This window comes from Hibiscus syriacus, unplaced genomic scaffold (genome assembly GCF_006381635.1).
Source record: "Hibiscus syriacus cultivar Baekdansim isolate YM2019G1 unplaced genomic scaffold, ASM638163v2 tig00110201_pilon, whole genome shotgun sequence".
Taxonomy (NCBI): domain Eukaryota; kingdom Viridiplantae; phylum Streptophyta; class Magnoliopsida; order Malvales; family Malvaceae; genus Hibiscus; species Hibiscus syriacus.
Genome location: NW_024062624.1, coordinates 932,132 through 957,916, shown reverse-complemented (window position 1 = coordinate 957,916; position 25,785 = coordinate 932,132). Strand labels below are relative to the sequence as shown.

Here is a 25,785-nt window from a genome sequence, read left to right as displayed (position 1 = left end):
ATGGGCTAAATTGATAAAATTTGGTATGGGTTGAGAACTGCGGGTCCGCCCATGTAAGGTGGCATCGAGATGCGAGTCTATCTGTTGGAAAACACAGCATGAAAAAGGGACGTAATTAACGGCTTTTTTGTTCTTCCAGTTTAGATGAATGATTTTATTGTTATTGTTTTTGGGATTTATAGGAATCGGCTCTTGCTTCTCGGGCATTTTGACTTTTAATAAACAACATACATAATCTGATTGAGACCAAAGCGAAAAGGAAAAAAGAAAGAAAGAAAAAGAGGTGGAAAGATTCCTTAACGAGGAAGACGAACAAAAGATAGCAAGTTATACCCAACCAGAAGGAACTCTGTTTTTCTCTTTCTTTCGGTTGCTTTGACTTTATGTGTAATATATTATAGAGGTCAGCAACCCAACAGAACCTACTCAGAGAGGATCAACCCTTCACGGTCTTACTCCTTTGACAGAGAAATGCCGTTCTTCTCTTTTTCTCAACCAGGGGCTACGTGTGGTTTCACTTTCTTTTATGATTAAAGTGCTAAAAGCAACAAACAAAATCCTTGAGCTTTGAACTTTTGTTTTACTTCACGGGTCGGCCCAACCCAGAATCCAATGCACGCATCTCTCTCTCTCTCTCTCTCTCTCCCTGTTACCCTATACTGGCCCTACCTTGTAGAGCTGTAAAGAGTCAACTCAGTAGATATTGTTTTATTTTGCTTTAAACTTTCTTTTTCTTTTTCTTTTTCTTCTCTCTTCGCTAGTGTGTGTGAGTAATGTGAGCCTGTGACTCTCTTCACCTTCACTTTTATGCCCTCTTATATTTGTCAACGCTTACGAAAAGAGGAACCTAGGGAAGTTTACTACCTCCCTTCTTCCTTTAAAGCCCATTTACTTTCCTTTATTTGCCCTGTTGCTTTCTCTTTTGTATTGTTTTTGGGGCTGTTTCGATTTTCAACTTTGTCCCGTTGCTTAATCCTCCAAAGCCCCCACTAAGCTTCACTCAACGCCTCCCCTTCAGCTTCGTATCACCATGTACATTTGTCTTTCTTTTATCTTTCTAACCTTTCTGTCCTCTTCTTCTTCTTCTTCTTCCATTTCGAGCTCATTTAGGATTTGTTTTTATCAAGCTTTAAAAAGGCCTTTCTCTTCAAGGGTTATTCTACGCGGTTTTAAAAAATAAAAATAAAAGAGTCTCTTGCTAAATGCAAATTGATTGTCTTTTAAACAAAAGTAACCCCTTTTATAATAGTTTCTTGAGGTTCCCCTCTTTAATTTATGGTTTCCCGTGATTGTTGCTCTTTTAGTAACTTTCCATGAAGAAATTACTCTCTGCATTCATTGAAGTGAAATTGAGTGGAACTGATTCGTGTTCTTGTTGGACCCCTTTTGAAAAAAAAGGAGAGCCTCTTATTGCTTCCTAGTCATGTGTGGACCTTTAATGCTTATGTTAGTTAGGTCGTCAAATTTTCTCTAATCTTTTTAATTGATGTGATATTCAAGCCTTATTTGCACCGTTTCATATGTTCTGTACGATGTGGATAAATTTGAAAAGGGATTTGGGGTTTGATTCATCTGTATGATGGTATGAGTGGTGAGTGATAATGGTCTCTTATTAATAGTGCAGTTCTCCTCTCTTTATCATTGCAGGTTATTTTCTGAAATAATCTTCCAATGGAGAAGGCTAATGGCTGCATTTCGAGGCAATCTAGGAAGAGAAAGTTGCATCAAGAAGGAAATGATATGTTGAACTTCTCCTTGGATGAGCTCACTGATGACCTCCTTGACAGGGTCCTTTCATGGTTACCTACCTGGACGTTCTTTCGCCTCCGTTCAGTGTGCAAGAGATGGAAATCGGTTGCTGGTTCTGAAGGTTTTAAGCTTGCTTGCTCTAGGATTCCTTCAAGGGAACCTTGGTTTTTCATGGTGGGTCCCAGTCTTAATCAATCGGTGGTATTCGACTCTGCTGAAAGAAGTTGGAAAAAACTCAATCATCCGCCTCTCCTCTCGAATAACTGTAACTGTGACTCCATCCCGGTTGCAGCGGCTGGTGGGCTTGTGTGTTTCCGCAATATATCTGGTGATTACCTTGTATGCAATCCGGTGACAGGATCATGTCGTGAACTACCTCTGGTGAATGCGGACTCTCTTGATCGGCCACTTCATGCTGTAGCGGTGAATGCATATTCCAAGTACTTCTACAAGCTAATCTTAGTGTCTGGTGATCTTTCAATGCTTTCCTTCAAGGTTTACAACTCTAGTGCTGACTGCTGGGAAGAGGAGATTATGCTAAGGAGAAAAACCGATGATTGTACAGGACACGATTCGAATGACAACGACGATGATGCCATGTATTTCCTTAGCAAAGCTGGAAATGTAGTGGCAACTAACATGCTGAGAAGCCCATCCAAGCAATATTCATCAGTTATTACTCTTAAAGATGGCGAGGAGATTGTTTACTTCCTCAGCTCCTCCGGGACAGTTGTTGCTTGCAATCTGACCCGGAAGCATTTCTCTAAATATCCCAGACTGTTGCCTGTCTTTTTCGAGTACTCCGTCGATGTGGTGGAGTGTAAAGGAGAGATGTTGGTCGTTATGTTATCAGAATTCTTTGAAAGTGCAAGCCTTAGGGTGTGGAGATTTGATGAGAAAACAAAGACTTGGCATCAGATTGCAAGCATGCCTCCTGCAATGTCACACGAGTTTTGTGGCAAGAAAGTTGACGTAAATTGTGTTGGGGCAGGTGACCAGATATTTATCTGCATAAGCTCTGTTGAGCTTTGCAGTTATGTTCTCTGTGATATCGTGGCTAACGATTGGGTTGAACTTAGCAAGTGTTTTATGAATGGTGAAGCCATGAACTTCATGTCTGCTTTCTCTTTTGAGCCGAGGATCGAAGCTTGTGTATGAACACATTTTGGGGACAATGCTATATTTTGAAAGATTTGATAATGTTCTGTGATTCCTTCCCCCCCCCCCCCTTTTTTTACCCTTTGCTTAATTTATTTTGTACTTTCTTGTATCCTTTTAGAGCATTGATTTTTTCCCCTCTTGAATTGTTTAAGCAAATCAGCCCCTTTGCTGAATGTATTTATTAATGAGACTATTGGTTTCCTTATACAAAGTTATCTTCTTTTTTGTAACTTTGAATGCTAATGTGTCTCTCATCAAAATTTCTTGGTTTCTTGATGCAATTGGAACTTATACCAGAAAGATGGTGACTGGTTTTTACACTATATTATCTGAATGTAGTTGTGAAATAACTTATGTGTCGACATGACGAAAATGACCCTTTTGTGCTGCAATGTCATCCCCCAACGTTGAGATAACGATTCCATTGCTGCAAAAGCCTGCATCCGAGAAAGTTATCTCAATATTTGATTTAATTAATCTTGCACTTCTCCTCTCATGTTAGCAGCGTATAAACAAGTAAATTCTGCCACATCGCGAGCAAGAGAAAACCCTTGGTATTCTTCTTTTTTTGCTGTACCCTACCTTCATATGGAGGATAGAGTGGACCAGGAAGCATGCTAAAAAGCATGGGCATGTCTGAAGTTCATGCGTTTCTTTGCAAAGACTTGGTATCATCATTACTACCTGTACCATCTCTTCACCCTTTAATGATTACTACCATCTCTCTCTTTCTCTTTCTCTTTCTCTAATCACTAGTGTAAATCTACTTGCATGTTACGGTGAACGGAATAAAGGTCTAACTTATATGATTGCAAATTTAAGTAAATATCATCGCAGTGGATTGCGTTGAAGATCGACTAAAAAAGCTAAAACCATGTCACATTCATCATTAGGGGCCGATTCACAGCTTTTTGTGGATGATTTTTTCGGTTAATTATTTATTTTATTAATAATGTTTTCTAAAATTTTATTTATATCAATTTCATTTAAAAAAATCATATTTTTAATATTAAATGTCTACCTTTAAAAATATTTTTAAATCTAACACGGTTGACAATAACCCGTAATTATAACTCCGTTTAGTTCAGCATAAAATTCATAGCTCTTAGTTTGGTTTTTCGATGCCTATAGCCCTATACAGACAATGCTTATTGTAGAATGGTTTCCACACTATAATGATGGGTTGGTTTAACTCAAACATGGCTGCAGGTTGCAACAGCTATTGTATTTGTACCGAGGATTTATGCTACATATTTTTATCATTGTTTTAATGTTAAAAAGCCAATGAATAATTGTGGCAAGGAGAATAGATGGACCGAGTCTTATATATGTAAGATTTCATTTTATATTTTTATTAAAAAAAATATTTTAAATTTTTAAATTTTTATAAATTTGTCCCCAGCATAATATTCTATATTCATCTTTGATATATGGCATAAAAGATAATCATGGTACTCCTCTCATCTCTAGAATACAGAAGAGTGTATACATTGATACTATTTATTAAATTATTTTCTTGTTTTAATATAATTTTTGGATGATCAAAAAATATTATTTGATGACCGAATACGTGATTAATATTTGTTTTTTTTTTATAAATTCGTTATCACTTCAATTGTAACTTTTTGTTGAACAAATTTCATAAAATATTTTTTTAATATAAATTATTTTCTTTTACCTATATTATAAACCTGACATAATTTAATATGATAAATTAATATATTTACCATTTTTATTTTTGTAAAATATGAGTTATCTATAATGGGTAAAACTCAATAATTTTACACAAAAATATAGAACGTTAATATAAAGATCAAGATGAAATAATATTATAGTTTGAAGATCGACATAAAACTTTATAAAATTTATAAACTAATTAAAAATGTAATTTATTGTACGAGAACATCTTATACAATTATCTGGAGAAATGATTATTGGAAGAAAAAAAATGAAATATACAAAAATTCTGCATATAATGGAATGGGCCATTGGGTTCAGAATCCAATGTATAATAAAGTGGGCCTAGCTGCTGGGATTGGGAAGGCTCGTACAGGCAAGCCTAATATTGAACCGCTTACTGTAAGTTAGCATTGCTGAAACAAAGTCGTCCTATCCTGCAATTTAAGACCACCCCCACCCACTCCAATAAAACCTATTCTCATTAATCTCTCTTACTGTCTGTAATTTATTTATTTTTTATTATCAAAATTCGGAGTCCAGAAAATAAAAACAAGCCAATCTGGATCCTGTAATTTCTATTTTATTGCCTTCTATGAGACAACTTAAAGCAAAACTTTTCACGTTGTTAAAATATAATGTTGATAGTGCGAACGTATTGTCTTCTTTTAATGTCATTACAGTTGAAGGTGATCATTGATATCATAAAAATAGTGATGTTTTTGTGTGCCGGTGGGAGGCATTCTGAAAGTTTCCTGCACTACTGTTATCATAAAAGCTGTGATATCAAAAAAGTTAATATCAAATAGAGTATTTTGAAAGGAATTTTTTTAATAAGATGGCTGAATAGTAAGGATGCTTCATGTTATCTCACTCTAAGTGAATTTAAATTTGGATATTTTTCTTAAAATATAATATCTATTTACTTAATAAAAAAAATCTTTCGAATCCTCCATATTGTAACGGAGTAGTAACTTCTCCAAGCCTATAATACTCCTTTTTATTAAAAAAAAAATAGTAATGTAATAGTAATTTGAGCAATCCCTTTTTCTATTCACTTACTAAAGTAGCAGAAGGGGATAAAAACTTTAGTTGGTATTAAATGTCTTGAATGTGATCATCATGTAAAGATGAGTGCATGAATGGATTAGGTTAAGCTCCCCTTTTTATAAAGGAAAAGAATGAGGATGTGCACATGATGATGCAACAAACTGGAAAAAATAAAATAAAAGAGTTGTAATAAAAACAAATGTATATATTGTCTTGAGGAAATGCACCGTGCAAAGTGAATCAGCACCCACATCAGCTAACTTGGTCTTCAATACTCACTTCTCAAATCAATTGAACTTTGCTGCAATGGTGTTTTTTGGACGGGTTTTCAATGCCTCAAGTAGAGCCATCCATCAACTTGATCTAAATCACAGATTTCATGCCAAATGATGCTTAAAAACTCTGTTCAAATGTCATAAAATGTTCACAGTAAATGGTTAAAGGCAGAAAATTGCACAGTAAGATGCATTTGTTTATCTATGGATAGCCCATTGCTTCTTAATTTGAATGCATGCATGCGGCTGATAAGTCTGATATTTTTCTTCCTGCATGCATGTCACCTTTCAGCATCATCTCCTATCATGTGCCTGCATTAAAGTGGAATAAAATTTACATATCTTTTCCAATATTACACCCCAAATAAATTAATTATGATAAGATTGAAAGATATCAGGGAGTAGTGCACTGCAGTTTTCTCTGTGGTCATCCTCTTGCACTTTATATTTCAGAGAAAAGACAGTGGTTTGGCATAGTATTGGATTGGAAATACTGGGTTTTTATTGGCTGCAACTTGTCATTCAAGAAAACCAAAACCAAAACCAAGGGTCCGAACATTTGGTGCTACAAAAATCTCTCTCTTCTCCTGGTTCTAGAAAGAGAGTTGTGTTCGCAGTAGCAGTATGCTGTTGGTGGCAGATTGAAATATAGAAAATGGTCCCTCCGCCACCACCACCCCATGCCCTCCCACTTATGGAGGAAAGTGACCATACACTTTGGAGGGTAAATGGAGAGCAAAACACGGTATGAGGGGCTGCATCATCCCATGAAAAAAACATGTCAGGTTTTAATTTTGATACTCTCATATTTATTATGATCATGAAAACAAAAAATGATATCGTGATCGATTACGGTATCACTTGAAGTACACCTTCATCTCCTATAAATTCAATTCAATAATTTACCACAATCTCAAGTGGAAAACATAACAGCTGCAGTTATTTAATACGAACGCTGAAGCATCAGCAATGTGTTGTGGGAGAGATGGGGCAGGCCCTGGAAGTCAAATTCAATTTCGAATCGTAGTTAAGCCATTCTTGTCCCACTGTTTTAGTTTTTAGCAGGATCCTGTTTGGTCAGCTGATGGAATTCAATTTGCGTAAATAACTTGAACGGCAAGCAATTAAGAGCAAGAGATAAAACTTCCGCAATGAATAAGAAAACACGAGCTCCTGTATATATAAACAAAAGGAGAAAAAGATAGGCATGCAGTGCAGACTTTTTCAAACAAAACGGTTTTAGAATCATAGTGGGTCAAGTTGCTTGAATTTGGATATGAATTTTCTCTTTATTTTTTTCCAACAACTTGTTAATTTTAATTTGGATAAACAAACACTCGTACCATGTTAAATTCATTTACGTGGATTGGAATAACACAGTAAATGAAGATAAAAAGCGCAAGTGTGAAACTGAGAATAGGGAAAGGGCACTACTAAAGCTAACAACTTTTACTAAACATATCAAGTTTTTTTTTTTTTTTAATAAAGGTGTAGGTTGTATGGGCCGCAAAGAAATAAAAATGAGCAAATGGGTAATTAGATTGATTTTTTTTTCATAAAACACCATTCCAGTTATTAGAAATTACGGTTATTCGATCAAAAGTCTCAGATCGATTATAAATTTATTCGATTAAAAATATTTGTGATAATTGAAAATTCAAAGAAAAATAAAATTAATATGTAACAAAATAAAATAAAATTGAAATTGAAATAATTTAAACAAATCGGAAAATGAAATGAGTTGTCTAACGACGTTAAACAAAGTGTTCTATGGGGTCAATCCATTTTATTTTTCTATTTATTTAAATTATTTCAATTTCAATTTAATTTAATTTAATTTTTTGTTACATATTAATTTTATTTTTCTTTGAATTTCCAGTTATCACAAACATTTTTAATCGAATAAATTTGTAGCAGATATGAGACTTTTAATCGAATGACCGTAATTTCCAACGATTAAAATGGTGTTTCATGAAAAAAATTAATCTCATTCCACTCGTGCACAATTTGTTCATTTTTTATTTATTTATCGCCCATACATCCTACATTTTTATTAAAAAAGTTAAAAAAAATTGGTATGTTTAGTAAATAGTTTGGTATATTTATAATCAGCCATAGGGAAAATGAAGGGGAAAGGCGCACGCTTTATCGGCGGTGGGCAGCATAAAGATGTCCCTTTCCGTGCAATCCCACGTGGCAAAGTGCCTCTGATTGGAGCCACAAAGGTATGAACACGTGGTATACTTTATCAGGAAATGCTCCCCTCACTGGAAAATAGCCGGTTGAATATGACCCATCTCATCATGTCCGTCTGTACATAGCAGGCAGCCGGTCCCACCCCCATTCTTTAAGCAATTGGATAATCAATTTTTTTTTTTAACCAAATGACCATTCTCCAAGATCATACACCTAAAATGCAAAGCAAACAGTCTCCCAATTCTATCCACATAAGTACATATCATCAACTATTTAAATATCAATTAATTTTCTTAAAATTTTTAAATTTTTTAAAGTTTAACAGCATGGTTTCGTAATATTCCCGTCACTGCATATAACAATTGTTGGTTAGAGAAGCCTTGTTTTGATGCCTAAATAAAATGTACGGATGGTATAGGCGAGGAGAGTATTTTTGTAAAAGGATAAAAGGTTTAAGTAAAATATAGAGAGGGTGAGAGCAGTAGTGTGAACGGAAACCAAAGGCATGAAGCTGAGATAGAGAAATGGAAGAATATGTGGGGATGGATGGTCATGGACGGCGAACGTGTGCTACATTACCTTCGCTTAAATAATTATGTGGTTGGTTGAAAGCAATGTTTTTCATCCCAGGGCATGCCATGACATATCATGAGCATCAAGGGATTGGTTGAAGAAGCCTGAAGGAACATCTTTATTATTATTTTCTCCTCAGGAAAACACACGCACACTGAAACCCTCTTTAAAGTCATAATACTATTTGCATTTCTAATGCCATGCATGCTCATTCATATTGCGGAAGACGACTATCTGATAGAGCAAAATCGTAACTGATAATTTGAGAAAATAAAAAATAAAGATAAAAGAGACAAAATTTACGTAGAAAACCCCTAAATAATATATGGTAAAAACCACTGGCAACGATAGAATAATTTCACTATGAGAAAATAGTAATTACAACTTCTCTCGATCTACCAAGGAGAAAACAATGATTGTGATTTTACCATTTCCAAAAAATTCAACAAATGTGGGTGGAATATTTTATTTCAACTTTCGGTGCATAGTCAACAATATCTCACTTGAAGATTTGATTGGAACAAGCATATCTTCACACAATTCTTTCTACCTTGTACCTTCATGTTGCTTACATCTCTGACAGGCCAAAAGATGATCAACACCAACTAAAATTATCAGCGTTGATCGCTTTCGTCATGAAATCTGCTATGTTGTCTTTGGTATGAATCTTTTGCATATTTATCATTCATTCTTCCACCTTTTCACAAATGAAATGATATTGAACTCGTATGTGTTTTGTCCTTAAATGAAATGTTGGATTCCTTGCTAAATGCAAGGCGTTTTGACTGTCACAAAATAGAGAGACATACTCTTGATTGTGCCCAAGCTCCTCCAATAGCATCTTCAACCAAATTGCTTATTTACTGGCTTGTGTAGCTGCTACATATTCTGCTTCTGTTGTGGACGTAGCCACAACTGACTGAAATTTTGAAACCCAACTTATAGTTCCACCAACAACTTTGAACACATATTGTGTAGTAGATTTGTTTTTATCCAAGTCCCCTCCATAGTCAAAATCTACATACCCATTAATTAGTAAGTTTGATCCTCCGTAACATAATGCAACATTTGAGGTCCCTTTAATGTATCTCAAGATCCTCTTTATTGTATTTCAATGCTCTTTGCCTGGATTCGCCATGTACCGACTAACCACTCCCACTACTTGTGCAATGTCTGGTCTTGTGCATATCATATCGAACATTAAACTTCTCACTGTTGATACATACGGTACTCGAGACATCTACATCCTCTCTTTTTCACTGTTAGGACTCATATTGGAGGATAATTCGAAGTTAATATGAAGAGGGGTAGAAATTGACTTACAATCTTACATGCTGAATCTTGACAAGATCTTCTTCAAGTAATTCTTTTGTGAAAGCCAAATCTTTCTATTACTTCTGTCTCGGTGAATTTGCATCCCTATAATCTTGTTTGCTGATCCCAAGTCCTTCATTTCAAATTCTATAGCCAAATGTGCATTCAATTATTCAATATGATCTTTGTTGGGTCATGCAACCAACATGTTATCCACATACAACAACAATATAAAAAAATCGTTATCACCAGACCTCTTGAAATAAGCACAAGGCTCTGCATTAAGTTTGTTGTATCCAAGGCACATAATGAAGGAATCAAATATCTTATATCAACATCTCGGCGCATGCTTTAGACCGTACAGAGATTTGTTCAACCTGCAAACAAAGTTCTTCTTTTCGTCTTCTTCAAAACCTTCAAGCTGGAGCATGTGAATCTCTACTTTAAGATTTCAATGAAGAAAAGTTGTTTTAACATCTAGCTGCTCTAGATGTAAGTTCAATGTAGCACGCATTGTCAAGACTACTAGAACTGTTGTTAGTCGAACTACAGGAGAAAAGATTTCATTGAAATCAATACATTCTTTTTCAGTATATCAATTGACCATCAGTCTTGCACGATATCTCTCCACTGGATCGTCACCATTTCGCTTGATTTTGAAGACCCAATTGTTTCCAATTGGCTTTCTTCCTTGTGGTAGTGGCACAAGGTCCCATGTATTATTTTTATGAAATGCTTCTATTTCTTCTTGCATCGCCATCATCCATAGTGAAACATCTAAGCTATTTATTATCTCCTCATATGTTGATGGCTCACCGTCATATGTTAAAAGGCGGTATGCAATATTTCCTTCTATAATATAATCTGAGTGCCAATTGGGACGTCTTCTCACACGATCTGATTGACGAGATGTTGAAGCTTCAGAACTCTCTGGTTCTTGTTTATCATGTGCTGATTCTGCTTCAGAAGAATCTCCTTGTTCAACCTCATTTTTCAAATGTATCTGTGTAGTATCTGACTTTTTAGCACTATCATCATTTTCTTTTCTTTGTAGTTTATATTCTACAAAGATAACATCCCTGCTGATGATCACTTTGCGGATAGTGGGATCCCACAAGCGATACCCCTTTACACCATCAGCATACCCCAAGAATTTGTATTTCCTGGATTTTGGATCCAGTTTTGAAATTTCTTGGGAGTTGTACATCACGTACACAATACTTTCAAATACATGGAGGTTTGAATAATCAACTGGTTTACCAGTCCACATCTCTATTGGTGTCTTAAGCTCTATTGCAATTGATGGAGCTCGATTCACCAAATAACAGGCGATATTGACTTCTTCTACCCAGAATGATTTTTCTAGGCCTGCATCCCTCAACATTGCTCTTGTCATTTCTAACAAGGTTATGTTCATTCGCTCTGCCACTCCATTTTGTTGAGGAGTGTTCACCACTGTGAACTGTCTTTTGATGCCTTGTTTCCTACAAAAGTCATCAAATTCTCCATTTGTGTATTCTCCTCCTTTATCATTTCTGAAACACTTGATCTTATTTCCAAAATCAAGTTCCACCCGCGCTTTGAAGATTTTTAAATTGGAAAACACATCTGACTTCTTAATAGAGTACACCCAACATCTCATGGAGTAATCATCAATAAATGAGACAAAATATTTTAATCCGCCTAGGGATGTAACTGGTGCTTGCCATACGTCAGAGTGAACCAATTCTAGAACATTTTTGCCTCTAGAATTTGATGTGTTGAATTTCAATCGGTGTTGCTTACTTGTTATGCAATGCTCACACAAAGTAAGTGATACCTTTGTTAAGTCTGTAAGTAGCTTTTTCTCCACAAGGACTTTCATTCCTTGTTATGATATGTGTCCAAGTTTTTGATGCCATATCATTGCATAATCTGAACTACATGAGGCAACAGAGGCTTCTGCTTCTAGCAAATTCTCTCACTTCAGCATGTATAAGTTTGTTGTTATCTTTTCGCCTTTTATCACCACAAGCGCTCCACATAACACATTCATGATTCATTTCCGTGTTTCAATCTTGCTTGCATTATTATCCAACAATTTGTAGGATAATAAATTTTTCTTCAGGCCTTTCACGTGTTGCACATCTCAAACAATTTTGATTGTTCCATAATAAATCTTCAATTTGATTGTTCCCACGCCAATGATCTCTAAGGTATTATCATTTGAACTATACACATATCCTCCTCAGATAGGTTTATAATGATGGAACCATTCTCTTCTTGAGGTCATGTGATATGTTGCTCCCGAATCAATGAGCCATATATCTGAAAATCTTTTTCTGGTTTTCATAGTGGTTGACGCTTCACAGCATAGAGCATCTCCATCATCTAAAGTGTTTGCAATATTGCCTTGTGGATTGGAGTTTTTATTTAGACTCTATCAATCATTCTTCAAGTGATCATTCTTTCCACAGTTGTAACACTTTAAATTCTTCTTGCTCATCGAATTCGATCTACCATGTTTTTGATTGCTGCTTTGGTCACGTTCTATTGATCTCCCTCTCATCATTGTCAATGCTTCTGCTTGTTGCAGATTTACTTGTATGTCTTCCTTGTTCTTGCGCTGATTTTCTTCTTGTAGAACAGCAGTTGCAACGTCATCGAAGACTAGACTGGTGACATTATTGTTGTCAAGTTAATGATGAGTTGATCATACGAATCCAATAGACTTTGAAGTATAAGTTCAACATTTTCTTGTTCTCCTATTTTACAGCTTAAGGATGTAAGGTGAGAAAATAAAGTGTTTAATATATTTAAGTGCTCCGTCACTGAAGTAGATTCTGGCATATGGAGAATGTACAATTTTCTCTTAAGGAACATTTTATTGTGCAGCGATGTGGCCTCGTACAGTTTGGTGAGATGATCTCATATCTCATTAGCTGTCTACTTCTCCTCGATGCTTGACAATACTTTATCTGCTAATGTTAGATGAAAGTTTTTCATAGCATTCTTGTATATTTCGATCCATTTGTTGTCATCTGTGAAATCCATCAGCCTTTCACTAATAGCTGCTAGACAACCGTCTTTCCTCATGATGACATTCATCTTCAATTTCTACAATAAGAAATTTCTCCTATTGAACTTTTCAATATCAAATTTCGTTGCCATGGCTTTTAATACAGATAACTCTCATTATTTCACTATCGTTAATAGTTCTCTAGAACCTTCAAAGAATGAATAATACCTTCTTACTTTTTTATGTTGGAGGATCCGCCTTTTGGTGACAATCATAAAGACAATAAGTAGATATTACACACTCTAATCTGGCTCTGATACCAATTGTTACAGAAGATGACTATCGGATAGAGCAAAATCGCAACTAATAATTTGAGAAAATACAAAATGAAGATAAAAGAGACAAAATTTACGTGGAAAACCCCTAAATAATATAGAGTAAAAACCACGGGCAACGGTAGAAGAATTTCACTATAAGAAAATAAGAATTACAATTTCTCTCGATCTATCAAGAAGAAAATAATGATAATTCTCTCTTGATAAAAAAGAGAAAACAACTCACAAAAAACTCTCTAAATTCTCTATTATTGGGAGAAAACTAGAATAATTTGGGATGATTTTGAAGCTAAATGAGTTAGGATATTTATAGTTGAAGCTTAAGAATTAATCTTATAAATACCCTAAAGTACAATGACTAAATTATGATTTTACCATTTCCAAAAAAATCAACAAATGTGATTGATATATTTTATTCAAACTTTCGGTGCATAGTCAACAATCCATTCTATACCAACATATTCATCTCTATAAATTAAAATTTTATTTTCTGTTTTATCTTTATCCTTGCTATAAATATTTCTTTCTGTTCAGGTGCACTTGTAAGTATCCTAATGGCTATGGTTATATATTTCACATGTTTGTTTCTGTTCTGTATTTACTCTATTTTCTCTGCATAGTTTTTCACCGTAATTCTAATTTATTGATCGCATGTAATTTTCTCCCCCATTTTCTCGTGTATGTTGTTCTACTTCTACCTTTTACTTTTGATTTAATTAAGACAATATTTTTAGTAATCTTAACGTTGTTCAAGATGCTAAAATGTGATGTATGTCCGGTTTCTAAGTTTCTTATTAGTGCAAGCTTGAGATCAGTTCTGAGCCGCCAATGCCGTAACTTCCGCAAAGATAAAGGCTGTAAAAATCTTTAAGTTGGGATTTGTTTATATTACTATCATTTGACAGCAGTAATAATATCTTTTCTCTAGGCTTTATTTTCACTGTTTGTTTCTGGTGCCTGAAAAGCTCTGCTACAATCAGCAGAAAACCATACCTCTGACTCTGCCACCTCCAATTGGAGTAAGAACTAAAGTTGCAGTAAAAAAGATAAAAAATGAAAGAGGTATAGTTAAAATGGCAGCAAACAGTTCCAAAAGATGACGGTGATGATGGAGATGGTGGCATGGGACAGACTCAAATCATGACTACCAATTTGTTCGATTGATGAAACAGAACAGAAGAGGCTCGAACATGTGTTTCAACTTGCCGTAATATGCGTTTACAAAAAAAGGTCCAAGTTCTCTGTTTCAGACTCAAATAATCAACAAATTTGTTTTTGAAAAACAGAAATATTCCAAGTCTGTTCTCCCCTTCTTTTTTCTTATATATATATATATATATATAAAGGAAAGTTACAACAGTAATGGAGATTCTTCTGTCAGTATCTTGTATTTGGCGGTTGCTGACGTTTCTCATTGCCTGGTCCCTTCGTACTTGCAGAGAAAAATAATACCCATCTACCTTTTCTTTTTTCACTCTGGTTAAAATTCAGAAAGTTTCAAAGTAAAATGTCGATTTACCTGATTTGAGTAAAAAAAAACAAAGGATTTCAACTAGAGGATACCTTACGAGTTCTTCTCCATTCACCATTTCACCGTCCAAATCCTCAACCTAGGAGTCAGAAGCTGTCCCCTTTGACATAATGAGGACCAAAAACCAAATCCTCCACTGTTTATGTATATTAATAGTATATTAATTTAGACTCTTCTTCTTCTTCTTCTTCATCATCATATATAAATATATTAATTTATTTTGGACATTTTTAATAAAATAATAAAGCAGGGTAACACATGCATATCGAAACCAGTCTATTATTTATAGTGATATTGATAATTTTATCGTGCAAGCATGAAATAGTTACAAAAATTGCTTTAATGATTGACTGGAGTTGTCTCCTATATTTGTCTCAATTTAAGCCACACATCTTAAATTAGTTTTTTATATTAATTATTAATATTCAATTTATATTAATCAATTAATTTTTATAAACATATATAAAAAATAATAATTTAAGTTGATATTTAATTATTAAATTATATCATATAAAAAATTAAATAAATATTATCTTATAACCATTTTAAATTCTTTATTATATATATTTTGTTTTACATTTTTAATATATCTGCATTAAGTTACACTTGTGTTGAGTCATTTTTATGGCAAGTGAACATATTTATTCACCCAAGAGGGTTTCCGATATCTGGATGTTTGGACGAAGAAAGAACCGAAGTTCCAAGGTCCAAATGGTGTTTAATTATGCCTTCAGTATCTGTATCTTTGGATTTTTAAAATTTAATCTCCTTACTTTTAATTTCATAAAATTAGCCCATTATTATTTCAAATTCAACGTATGACATTATCAATTGATTTTTTAAAAATATTTTACCCAGTATACTTTAATTTTTAAACCATATATTTAAATATTAGAATATTAAATTTCAGCAATAGTGTTTATTAATTTTAGAAACTTTTAAATTAAAATCAAAGATGAAGGATTAAATTTCAACAAGTTGGGACAACAAAGGGAGTGGAAGCAGATTAAGCGTCCGGTCCAGATGACAGATTTGTAAATGTATTTTAATAAAAAGGACAAATTGGTAAAAGAAAATGTGAATTCTTAACTGCCCATGTAATAAAATGGTAACAAATGTTGATTACCTAAACTAGGAAAAATCCAAAAAAATTGAAAAACCCTAGGACACTGCCTGTCGTCCAATATTTATAACGCACCCCTTCCCTTTCAGTTCCTCCGTTCTTAACCATTACCTCTCTGCATCCTGTACTTGTTTTTCTTTTAGAATAATTGAGTGTAAAATCGATGATTCTTCCATCCAACCTTTTCTCCTAACTTGAAAACCCAGAACAAAAAGAAAGAAAGAAACTGTAGATATGAAAGGTCGATCTTCAAGGCACGAACCAAAAGAAAGAATGGAAATTGATAAGATTAGTAAACTCAAAGAAGAGCCTCGTCTATCTGGTGCTTATATCCGTAACCTTGTTAAACAACTCACCACTTCCAGAACCAAAAACCACCTCATCAACCTCCCCAAAGAACCCGACGACGGTTTCGATGGCCAGAACTCGGCCAAATTCGGTGAAGGTTTTAATGAAACACCGCCACAGACGACCCAGCAACAACCCCAGCCACCACCTCAACAACATAAGAAGCAGGTGAGGAGGAGACTTCACACCAGCAGGCCTTACCAAGAAAGGCTGCTTAATATGGCTGAGGCTAGGAGAGAAATTGTCACCGCACTCAAGTTCCATAGAGCTTCCATGAAACATGCAAATGATCAGCAGAACCAACAACAGCGGCTGCAGCATGAGCAGCAATTGTTGTCCCATACTACCTCTAATCTTTCATCTCCACCACCACCACCTTTTGAACAAGAACCTAAGACTAAGTCTAGGAGAAATCCTAGGATATACCCATCAAGCACCACAAACAGCTTGTCTAGTTATAATTTAGACAGTTTTTCATCTTTCTCTCAACATTACCCTCATCCTACACCTGCTCCTGCAAATCCATATTCTTGGCCTGCTCCTCATCAGACTTGTTTTCCGTCTCCCACAGATGCTATCAACTTCACTCTGCCAAACCAAACCTTAGGCCTAAACCTTAACTTTCAAGATTTCAACACCATAGACACCAGCCTTTACCATAACAACGACAACCCATCAATCTATTCATCATCATCTCCATCGTGTTCGTCCTCGCCGACTCTCTCGGTTGTAACCGAAGAAGTTCCTTCGGTTGCACTATCATCACATGAAGTGCGGACAGGAGCTATGGCGGCTGATCTAACTAAATCCTACGGTGGGGAAGGACTGCATCAAGCTATGGATGATGAGGAAATGGCGGAGATCAGATCATTAGGAGAACAGCATCAGATGGAGTGGGATGACACCGTGAATTTGGTAACATCAGCATGGTGGTTCAAGTTCTTGAAGACTATGGAACTGGGGGCACCTGAAGTGAAAGCTGAGGAGGAGGATGGCTATCAACCATTTGATCAAGTGATGGAATTCCCTGCCTGGTTGAATGCAAATGACGCCTGCTTGCAACACCATTTCACTGATATTTGCCCTGATGACTACTTCCAGGATTCTGCCTTACCTTGGTAAGAATCAAAAACTTAAAAAAAAAATTGCGAAAAAAGTATATCAATTAAGGAATATTTCTCATGTCATGTCCATTCATTCCCTGAGTATTTAGTATGATTTTGATTCTCAATCAAACAAGTAAAAAAATCAATATTTTGGTGAATTCATCATATAATAATTGGATTGATTCAGAAGTTTACCCTTTCTTTGTCAATTTTTCATTGATGCACGCACTTCCAACAGATGCCACCCTATGTCGTTACTCAAACTCAATTGCCCCCAAAAAGCCCATTTAACTTCTAATGATATGGTCTCTTTTAAAAGTTATTAGTAAAAAAAAAAGGAGTTATTGAATCGAACTTAATATTTGATGTTAACTCGTATAAATATATTATTTATATGATAAGATATTGAGATTTTACAAGTTGACTAACTTAATTTTTGGTATTTACTACACAGCATGGACATTGGAGAAATTGAAGGAATAGATGGGGAATGGCTGGCTTAACAAGGATTGATTGTGTTTTTTAATTAATCAAACCCTTGGCAATTTATGTCCCCTTTGTTTGCATCTTTAAGTCCTTTCGCCCCTACTTTTTTAAGCACTGCTATCTCTAGAAATTTAAATAACAGGCTTGCACATGTGGAAGGTCAACACGCATTGCAGGTCATTCGGGAAAATAATATTACTATGTATCCAGCGAGAGGAGTTTGTTTTCTCTTCTACAAATTTTCCAATATCCATCATTTTTATATATTTTTATTGCCTCTTTTTTATTTATATTAATAATCATATTTTCGATAATTGGGATATCATTGATGAAATAATACATCAATACATTTTCTCAATCTTAAATATGCTTGGTATCAAGTCTTAAAAAATTACATAAATAATTTTGATTAAACCATAAAAGAATAATTCAGCTATCCGAATGCAACGAGGAACCACAGTAAATTTGAATTGGAGGGTTAAATTAAAAAATAAAGATTGAATTGTAATCTGATCGACATAGAAGTTTGTAAATTTGAATTGTAGGATTGAATTTTGAAAAATAGATTGAATCATAATTTGATTGGTATGGTTGTTATTGTAACATTTAAGGGTATGAGACTCGATCATTATATATATCATACACTGAGATAGAAACTGAATTGGTTCAAATGAAAGTAGAGAATTTATAAAAGGGAAGAAAAAAACGTGGAGGAAGAATGTAAGGATAGAAGAGGAGCTAGAAGCTAAGGTTTAGGCGGTCCAAGTGTAGGAAAGCAGGCATGCAAAGGGCAAGCGTCAAAGCCTCGATATATTACATGCTACTAGGCATAATATTGGCATGTAAATTGTCAAATCATTTTCTGCATGTCTTTACCGTATCATCTCAACAATAAATAAATAAATGAGAGTTTATATCTACAAATAATACCGACCAAGCAGTCCCAGTTGAAGGAGAGCTTTCCTATTGAGAATTCCACCTATTATGATATCTTGCAAATCACAGTTGCCCATAATCCATATATATATATATATATATATATATATATATATATATATATATATATATATATATATATATATATATATATATTATGGAGCCATCTACTTGGCTCTGAACGGTAGGAAAAATGTGAAACGATGAACATAAATGAGAATTGGCGTTCAGACGGGTCAATTCTGAAGCCAGATCAGCTTCTGTTCCAATCCCTTTACGATCCAACTTTCAGGAATGGGCTTATATTATGTCCTATTGATCCAATCTGCTACTCCAAAGAAACGACAAAAATGGGAAACTAAACACAACTGAAGAGTGCGAGAGGTACGTTTCAAATGGAATGATAGCTCCATTGACCCGCTCTTGCCTTTTCAACATCCTTCAGTAGCTTGACTCGATGATGTTGATTACACAGCACTTTCCATCTTTAACTACAAGCCTACCTTTCTTCTTACGTTTAGGTGTCGGTCAATAGTCCGTCCCCAAACATCAATCAATATATGCAGAAGAAAAACAAAGATGAAGAGATGGAATAATGTAAAATGGGGCATACCCAAGTGGTGGGTCAATTCCAAAAATTAGAGCTTATTTTATGTTTTGTTTGCTGTGGGTTGATTTTTCTTACTGTTTTGATATCACATTATACGGGTGAAAATGACATGAGAAAGACAGTGGGCAGCTATATAGGATCTTGTAGGCACTAGATGGTTGAATAAGAAGAGGAGAGATGGTTCATATGGTACATGACATGAGTCATGTCGGGGGATATACAAAATCAATTAAAATGGTTTAATCATTTGTTGGTGGACTATCTCCCCTCTCCCTTCCTCATGATGTGCATGCAGAAGGAATTCAGAAGTTCTTGATTTCTCTACCGCTTTACAAAATATTGTGGCATAGCTCTATGAATCCATTTCCCTGCGCATGCTCTGATATTACCACTCATCACTGCATTTTGAAACCCAAACTGAAACCACTTTATATCATCCAATCCAACCTAACAAAACAGGACTTGTTGACTCCTGCTTCATAGTTTAGACGATATCAAATTATTTCACTACATTTCCATGTCATCCTCTTACTGCAACTCTTTACTCATCTTTTCAACCCTTTCTTTCCCTATAGTACACGGTAATTCTACTCTAATAACTTGGGATTTTACTGTCTCAAATTTGAATAATTTACTGATTTTAAACATTCTTCTTCTTCTTTATATATATATATATATATATATATATATATATATATATATATATGAGCAAAATATATTAGAGATTACAAAATTATGGTTAAGCGATAATCAATGAGGTTGATTCAAGTGGTAAGTAGTTTGATATCGCTAAATAAATTTTGAGATTTTATGTATGCAGAAAATCCTCAATGAGAGACTCGTCTATCAAAATTATGAGTGTTACATAAATCAATTTGAATTAGTCATGAAAAAGTCATAAAAAACTAAGAAGACAACCTCTTCAAATAGGCTACACAACTAACAAAACAAGCAAAAAAATATACAACTTAAACCTAAAATCATGGAAAACATAACAACTTAGATAAAAAAACAATAATTGCCTGTAGACTAGGTCCATAAAAACTACTGAAAAAGTCTAACAAATCCTCCCTTAAACTAATATTAATTTCTAATATCAGTTTAAACTAAGAAATCTTTATGCCTAGCTAACTCCCTGCATTTGTCACCTTGCAAACTCCAAGCATTTGTTGCAGCTTCTGAAATGTTGCAAGTTTGAGGGCCTTGTAAATATATCTGCGATTTGATCCTCACTTCTGCAATATACCATATCAATCTCTTCATAATTCACACAATCTCTCAAGGAATTATATTAGACGTCAATATGCTTGCTTCGTCCGTGCAAAATATAATTCTTAGATAGCTTTATGGTTGAACTATTGTCAGTAGATAATAATAAGTCCCTTTTGCTTGAAATGAACTTCCTCAAAAAGATTTCTCATTCAAATGGATTGACATACACATGTTGATGCAGCTAAAAGTTTCGCTTCGATTGTTGATAGAGTGACAATTGATTGCTTTCATGACAACCATGAAACAACTCCCGACCCTAACATATAAACATAACTAGATGTACTTTTTCTATCATCTTGGTCTCCTACATAGTCACTATCCGTAAACCCAATCAAGTCTGATTTTCTCCCTTATTGTACAAAATTCCATAGTCGATTGTACATTGCAAATATCTAAGGATTTTTTTTGTTGCTTGAAGATATATTTCCTTTGGACGTTCTATGAATCTACAAATAACATTTACAACATATGTTATATATGGCCTGGTCGCAGTGAGATACATCAAACTCCCCACGACTTGCTTGTACAAAGTATTGTCGACGACTCTTCCATTACCATCTTTTACCAACTATAAACTTGTCTCTGCTGATGTACAAATCGGATTACAGTTCTCCATTTGAAACCTCTTTAGAATCTTCTGTTCATTCAAATCTCAATGAAAAAATGTCGACTTGACATTTAGTTGAAAAATTGGCCAAGAATTTTGAGCAGCCTATGCAATCACCAATCTGATTGAGTCATGCCTAGTAACTCTAGCGAATACCTCCTTGTAATCAATGTCGAACTCTTGACTATAACCTTTCTCTACCAAGCGTGCTTTGCATTTGTCAACTTCACATGTTTTCTTCAGTTTTGTCCTATAGACCCACTTCACATCAATAGTTTTATGTCCCTGTAGAAGCTCAGTTAACTCCCACGTTTTGTTCCTTTCAATAGCTGGAATTTCATCATCCATTGCTTTCTTCCATTTTATTGTTTAATCGCCTCTTCAAAAAAGACAAGATCACAATCTGAAAAAAGAGCAAAATAAGTGAGTGGTTCCTCAGATTAATTAATTTCTTGAACTTCATTATCTCTTATTTAGGCAGGTTTTCTTCTTATACATGGTGTTGTTGGCTCTGTTGCAACATCAAGTGACTTTTGAATTATTTCTTGTTGCTCATTTGGTGGCTGCGAAATATCTTCAATGTGTAACTCTCTATCAAAATCTGTTGAAATATTCCTTTGAATTATTGGTGTTTTCCAACACCAGAACCTTACTTCATCAAAAATCACATCATGACTGATGAAAATTTTCTTTGTGTTAGGATTATAAAACTTGAATACTTTAGTACATTCACTAACACCAAGAAAGATGCATTTTTCTCCTTTGTCTTCTAACTTCTTTCATTTTTTATCAGAGACATATGCATAAACAATACACCCAAAGATTCTGAAATGGCTGACATCGGGTCTCTTTCCGCTCCATGCGTCTTTCACTTTTCTTTGTTGCAATAAACTTCGTACCATGTTGAAAATGGTTCAATTCTTTCTTTCGGATACATCATTCTGCTGAGGAACGTAGGTTGTTGTTAATTGCTTTTTAATTCCATGTTTTTCATAAAATTGAGTGAAATCATGTGAATTATATTATCCTCCGCTAATCCTATTTCTAATGGAGGTAAACGTTATCTTAACACATTTATAGATGATTTAAGTAAAAAACTTTGGGTTATTTTTTTACAGGAAAAATTCAAAGCTTTTACCACTTTCAAAATATTTAAAGAAACACTTTTATAGAATGCCATGCTTCTTTCTCAACTGTTGCTTTAAATCTTTTGAAACTAGTAAAAGCTTTGTATTTTTCCTGTAAAAAATAACCTAATTTTTTTTTACTTAAATCATCTATAAAGGTGATAAGATAACGTTTACCTCCATTTGAAATGGCATTAATTGACCCACAAATATCATAGTGCACTATCTCCAATAGGTTTCTTGTTTTTTCAGATTTTCCTTTTGGAAATGGTTATCGGTGTTGCTTACTGAGCACACATTCCTCACATACATTTGTAGGTCAAGAGAACTGTGGGAGGCTAACTACCGTGCTTTTTCGTTTAAGCGTTTGTAAGCCTCTAAAACTGAGATGACCGTAACAAAAATGCCATAGTTGCATTTGATCATACAGGCTCGTTGCAAAACTAGACCGAGTAGAATGATTGAGATTGAGATAGAGATGAAACATCCGATTTGCTGCCATAGCTTCGAGCAATTAATTCTGATTTTCCATCTTGAACTTGAAACATCCCATTTTTAATTTTGATCTTTAACCATTCTCTTGCAATTGACCAATACTTAACAAATTGATCTTTAAATCTGGGACATAAAGAACATCAGATGGTCTGAGTAACATTACTTTTATTTAGAATAGTTACATATTCATTGCCTATCACAGAGATCTTAGTATTGTTGTCAAACTTTACATTATCTCTTAATGATTCATCAAGAGTGAAAAAATTGTCTTATCTCCACTCATGTTATTGCTACATCCGGTGTCTAAATACCACAAATATTTGTTGGTAGGTTCTTTTGCATGACATACCATCAACAATGATACCTCTTCATCTTGTTCTATTTCCTTTCTAACAAAATTGGATTCTTCCCCATGTGCACATAAGAAAGTGGTTCGACACTCCGAATTGTAATGACCATACTTGTCTGCTGGTTGTGTTTGATAATTGCCATGTTTTCTCACTCTTTCATGAGATTGGTTTCCTGAATTATGTCGATGATCATAACTTCCTCTACCGCGACCTCTACCTCGGCCTCTGTCATTATGGCCATTTGATCTGCATCCTCAATTGCCTTTAATACGATTGATTTGGCAAAACTTTCAATGTTAATTCTGCATTATCTTGTTGCACCAATTTTCTTTCATGAACCAACAATGAGCCTTGCAATTTATTAATGGATAAAAGATCAAGATCTTTTGACTCCTCAATGGAACATACCACATAATTGAAATTTGGTGTCAATGAGCGGAGAATTTTTTTACTACAACCACATCCTCTATTTTCTCGCCAAATGTTCTCATCTTGTTGATGATAACCATTATCCTTGAGAAAAAGTCAAAAATGGTATCCCCATATTGCTTTCGATAAAGTTCAAACTTTGAGCGAAGTTTCTGAAGCTGTTGCCTCCTTGCTCTGGTTGATCCCTGGAATTTCTTTTTCATCGAATCCCAAATATCCTTTGATGTATCTTTGCAAAGGATAGTTTCAAGGTTAAACGATCAATCACTTGAAAGAGATATTTCTTTGCCTTAAGATATTTCAATTTCAAAGCGTCAATTTCTAATCGTTGTGCATCCATAGAGATGACTTGCCAATACTCATTGGATCTAGAAAATTTTCCATCAACATGCTCCAATGATCGTAGTGACCATCAAAGAGAGGAATTGATGGTTGTACAAAACTATATGAGGATATTTTGTTAACTAAATGAGGAGAAAACTGTTGTTTTATCGCTAATTAAACCTGGCTCTTGATGCCACTATTGTATGAGCAACATATTAATGTAAATGAGATAATTTAGAAGGAATATGACATATTATTAATGGATCAAAACAACCTCTTTAAATAGACTACACAACTAACAAAACAAACAAACAAATATGCAACTTACTCCTAAAATCATAGAAAGCACAACAACTTAGATATAAAAAACAAACAAGCAACTGCATGTAAACTAGGTCCATAAAAACTACTAAAAAATCTAACAAATAATTATTTCATAATAGTTCAATATTATTAAATTATTATACTTGCCCTTATGTAGTTGCTTTTAAGGCATCAACTTTATAGTAATATGGTAGGAACCCAACTTAATAATAGGGATCAACTTTAATAAAGGACACCGATGTTTGTATACCGAAAATGCTTTCAATTTTATATCTCAATATTCATATTTTTTTCTTTAAAAAACTATAATTTCTTTCAAATTACACGATAACATCACTTTGGTATAATTTTTTTAATTTAGTGACTAAAAGTGAACATGTATAAAACGAAAGTAACTATTTAAGAATTTACCCTTCTAAATACAGTTTCTATTTCGCCCTAAAAAATGCAAATAGCTATTGGATGAGGATTTAATTTGGTTGTAATTACGAAGTAGAAATGTGGTCACTTTCAATAACATTATTAGGGAAGCTATTGCATGTGTTATCTCATCCAGTTTCTCCTCCACAAATATATTTTTTAAGTGAAAATATCTTTTTATAGCTCATATAACATTAATTATTAATAAGTCGTACATATGCTAAACCTATATCAAATCTATTGGGGTGTTATTTATATTTGATTTTTATCTTTATTAATATTATCAGGGTAAATAACATTGGAGGTCTCTTATATTTTCGGCATGTTAGAATTTTGGTCACTGATTTTAGAAAAGTTTGGTTTTGATCACGTTTGATCCAACTTATTTTAATCATTTGAAAGTTAATTTTTTGTTATTTTATTGACATGACATGTTAATAAAAATAATTAATTTCGTTTTTGTTAAAATACAAGCATGCATTTTTTCTCTCTAAAGCCACACTTGCACCATAAAGAAAAATCAATGTCCGCTTGATGAATTGGAATGCGTTTTAAAGAAATCATGTCATTCTTTTAATTGCAGTAGTTAATTATTTTATCTATTTAGATTAACTGATTTTATAAAAATAGGAGGATTAAAATATTTAAAACTAAAGTACGAAACCAAATCCAAAATTTAAGTATAACAAAGGGACCAAACCTAGAAATTGACGTTCATTTTCAAAGCAAAGTAGCAAGAAGCGCTGGCCGGCTACAGTCTCTTTATTTTAATGGGTTTCCCTTTCACTTCCATGTACTTTATTTGTTCAAATGACAGTAAGGAAAATCATAATTAACTATGAGAAAATTTTGGCAAAGGGAAGAAGGATGGCGTCAAAATTATTTAAAAAAGTCGTAGGAACTATGAATTATAGGCAGCGAGGTGGGGGAAAAAACGCTTCTTTTTTTTTTATAGTAATTTCATAGAGC

General features: G+C 34.2%; 2 protein-coding genes across 2 annotated transcripts; both read left to right on the top strand.

The window, feature by feature from the left end:
- Nucleotides 1-674: 674 nt before the first annotated feature.
- LOC120218748 (F-box only protein 13-like) lies at nucleotides 675-2,936 on the top strand. Its single transcript, XM_039215647.1, has 2 exons — nucleotides 675-1,032; nucleotides 1,648-2,936. Exon 2 carries the CDS (start codon nucleotides 1,672-1,674, stop codon nucleotides 2,905-2,907), a length of 1,236 nt encoding a protein of 411 aa, XP_039071578.1. The 5' UTR covers nucleotides 675-1,032; nucleotides 1,648-1,671; the 3' UTR covers nucleotides 2,908-2,936.
- Nucleotides 2,937-16,144: 13,208 nt separating this feature from the next.
- On the top strand, nucleotides 16,145-18,152 carry LOC120218747. The gene is made up of 2 exons (XM_039215646.1): nucleotides 16,145-17,448; nucleotides 17,891-18,152. Exons 1-2 carry the CDS (start codon nucleotides 16,217-16,219, stop codon nucleotides 17,937-17,939), a joined length of 1,281 nt encoding a protein of 426 aa, XP_039071577.1. The 5' UTR covers nucleotides 16,145-16,216; the 3' UTR covers nucleotides 17,940-18,152.
- Nucleotides 18,153-25,785: the final 7,633 nt, after the last annotated feature.

Excerpts from the sequence above, each read along its gene's own strand:
- LOC120218747 (XM_039215646.1), top strand. The coding sequence starts at position 16,217 with ATGAAAGGTCGATCTTCAAGGCACGAACCAAAAGAAAGAATGGAAATT. Across the intron at positions 17,449-17,890 it reads CAGGATTCTGCCTTACCTTG|CATGGACATTGGAGAAATTG; the intron begins GTAAGAATCAAA and ends TTTACTACACAG.
- LOC120218748 (XM_039215647.1), top strand. The coding sequence starts at position 1,672 with ATGGAGAAGGCTAATGGCTGCATTTCGAGGCAATCTAGGAAGAGAAAG.